This window comes from Geospiza fortis, unplaced genomic scaffold (assembly GCF_000277835.1).
Source record: "Geospiza fortis unplaced genomic scaffold, GeoFor_1.0 scaffold102, whole genome shotgun sequence".
Taxonomy (NCBI): Eukaryota; Metazoa; Chordata; class Aves; order Passeriformes; family Thraupidae; genus Geospiza; species Geospiza fortis.
Genome location: NW_005054373.1, coordinates 2,745,807 through 2,748,066, shown reverse-complemented (window position 1 = coordinate 2,748,066; position 2,260 = coordinate 2,745,807). Strand labels below are relative to the sequence as shown.

Below are 2,260 nucleotides of genomic sequence, written 5' to 3'. Positions count from 1 at the left end.
ACCGCCGTGGCCACCAATCAGAGAGGTGGCGGCTAAGCCTCCGCTACTGTGATTGGTCGCGCTGAAGGGCGGGGCCTGGAAAGCCACGCCCCCGCACGCCATGTCTGGCGCTGAGATTTATTTGGCGCGCTGCGATTTATTTCACGAGCTACGCTTTAAATCTCCCGTGCTCTCCGGGAATCCCCGATTTCTCTCCCTCCATCCTCGGGGAATGATGCTCCCCTGCCCCACGCAACCCCCCCAGACCCCCGTCCTTAGGGAATGAGGCTGCCCGGCCCCAGGCAGCACCCACAGACCCACGCAACCGCTGGGGAGAGAGAAACCAACACTGGGATCAGACACTGTGAGGGAAGGGGGATGGATTTGGGGTGTCATCTTGTCCCTGTGCCCCGGGGAGGAAAACTGGAAGGATATGAAAATCATGGTGACATGACGGTGGTGTGACAACAGGAATGAGCCCTGAGCCTGGGCATGTACACAACAGTGAGGTTTTATTCCTACAGCACCTTAAGAAAATTCTTACAGTGCCCCAGGAATGCAGCACAGAGACAGTTCCCAAGGTTGGAGTGGCTTCTTCTGTTCTCAGGTGCCAAATTTCTTCTGTTGGACAGGCAGAGGCAGCTGGGTTTTGAAGTCCATGATGGGTCGTTCCACCACAACCAGGCAGTTCTTGTCCAGCAGATCCATGAAGAGCAGTGGCTGCAAGGCAGGAGATGGGAATCGTGGAATCAGGGAATGGTTTGGGGTGGAGGGGGCCTTAAAGGGATCTCGTTCCACCCCCTGCTATGGCAGGGACACCTTACACTATCCCAGGGTGCTCCTAGCCCTGTCCAACCTGGTTTTGGGCAATGCCAGGGATCCAGGGGCAGCCACAGCTGCTCTGGGCACCAGTGCCAGGGCCTCAGCACGCTGCCAGGGAACAATTCCATCCCACTATCCCATCTAACCCTGCCCTCTGGCAGTGGGAACCCATTCCCTGTGTCCTGCCCATACCCTTGTTCCAAGTCCCTCCCTGACCCCACTCCCCAACGCCATCACCCACCTGGAACTTCTTGCAGATCTTGAAGGCGTGGAGCTGCCTCTTCCTGGCGGTCTCTGGGAGCTGTTTGAGGGTGCTCTGGTTCATCAGGAGGGCGCTGTCGTCGGGCAGGGGCTGCGGGAGGGCAGCGGGCACAGCGCGGGTCAGGCTCTGCAGGAGCCCCCGGCACCCCCGGCCCTCCCGCCCGCTCACCAGGGACTTGTCGAGCACGCAGAGCAGGTAGGTGTCGTGGAGCAGGATGTGCGAGGGGTTCTTGGGGTTGAAGGTGATGTGGGTGATGGGCGAGTCGCGCTCCAGCCAGGCGCGGTGCAGCCCCCGGCTCTGCACGGCGCGGCTCCAGCTCGTGTACTGCTTCTCGGGGATGCTGAACTCAAACAGCTGCGGGCGGCACAGCAGCGACACGCTCAGGGCTGGCTGCTCCTGCCAGCAGCTCCAGCCCAGGGCCCTGAGCTGAGCCACACGGGGAAGGGAGCAGGGCCACGAGAGCTCGGCTAGGAGAGCTCCTACCTGCTGGTCTGAGTAGGCAATGACGAGGTTGTTGGTGCTGGGGTGGATGGCGAGGGCTGATACGGCGCAGTCGTAGTTGGGCACCACGCAGTGATGCTGCAGGAGGGGACAGTGCACTGACAGGACCCACCAGGGCCACTGCTGACACCTCTCCCACACACCCACCCCTGACCAGAACCTCCAGGACTGCCTCTGACCCCTTTCCCACACCACACCGACCCCAGCCCTGCTCCAGGGATGCAGTGATGGCTCCCAGGGAGGCTGTCCCTGCTGAGTCCCCCATGTCCCCTGAGGCTGGGGGGTCACTCCCAGGCCCACCTTGAAGCATTTCAGGTTGTAGATGTGGATGGCCCAGTCACCAGTGACAGCTGCCAGCCAGTGCCCGTCCGCGCTCGGTGCCAGCAGGTAAACGGCCTCGGAGCAGCCTGCAGAGAGCCTTGGGCTCAGAGGGGTGCTGGCAGCCCCAAACCCCAGAGACACCCAGCCCCACATCCCCCCTGACTGCCCATGAGGGCACAAACACCCCCAGGAGAGACTCACACACCCCTGAGGGCAGGAGAGGGGGACACCCCCTCTGCACCCACAAGGGAGGGGGATGCAGAGCCCGGAACCCCCAGCCCGGCTCCCCCCAGCCCACACCTGAGGGCGGCCGCAGGGTGTGCAGGTGTTTGCAGCCCCCCGGCTCCAGCAGCTGCAAGACGTGCACAGATCCTC

General features: G+C 62.6%; 2 protein-coding genes across 2 annotated transcripts in view; both read right to left on the bottom strand.

Moving 5' to 3' along the window:
* SNTB2 (syntrophin beta 2) overlaps positions 1-102 on the bottom strand; it is a 7,610-nt gene extending 7,508 nt beyond the window's left edge. Inside the window, exon 1 of the mRNA XM_031060141.1 lies at positions 3-102. Coding sequence (XP_030916001.1) covers positions 3-102 — 100 coding nt within the window. The remainder of the gene's footprint in view (positions 1-2) is intronic.
* Positions 103-472: 370 nt separating this feature from the next.
* The window catches only part of UTP4 (UTP4 small subunit processome component), a 4,908-nt gene continuing 3,120 nt past the window's right edge, over positions 473-2,260 (bottom strand). The window contains exons 10-15 of the mRNA XM_031060140.1: positions 2,186-2,257; positions 1,865-1,971; positions 1,547-1,642; positions 1,232-1,417; positions 1,043-1,153; positions 473-699 (exon numbers count right to left, since the gene is read on the bottom strand). Of these exons, the coding sequence (XP_030916000.1) occupies positions 583-699; positions 1,043-1,153; positions 1,232-1,417; positions 1,547-1,642; positions 1,865-1,971; positions 2,186-2,257 (689 nt within the window). The 3' untranslated portion in view covers positions 473-582. The remainder of the gene's footprint in view (positions 700-1,042; positions 1,154-1,231; positions 1,418-1,546; positions 1,643-1,864; positions 1,972-2,185; positions 2,258-2,260) is intronic.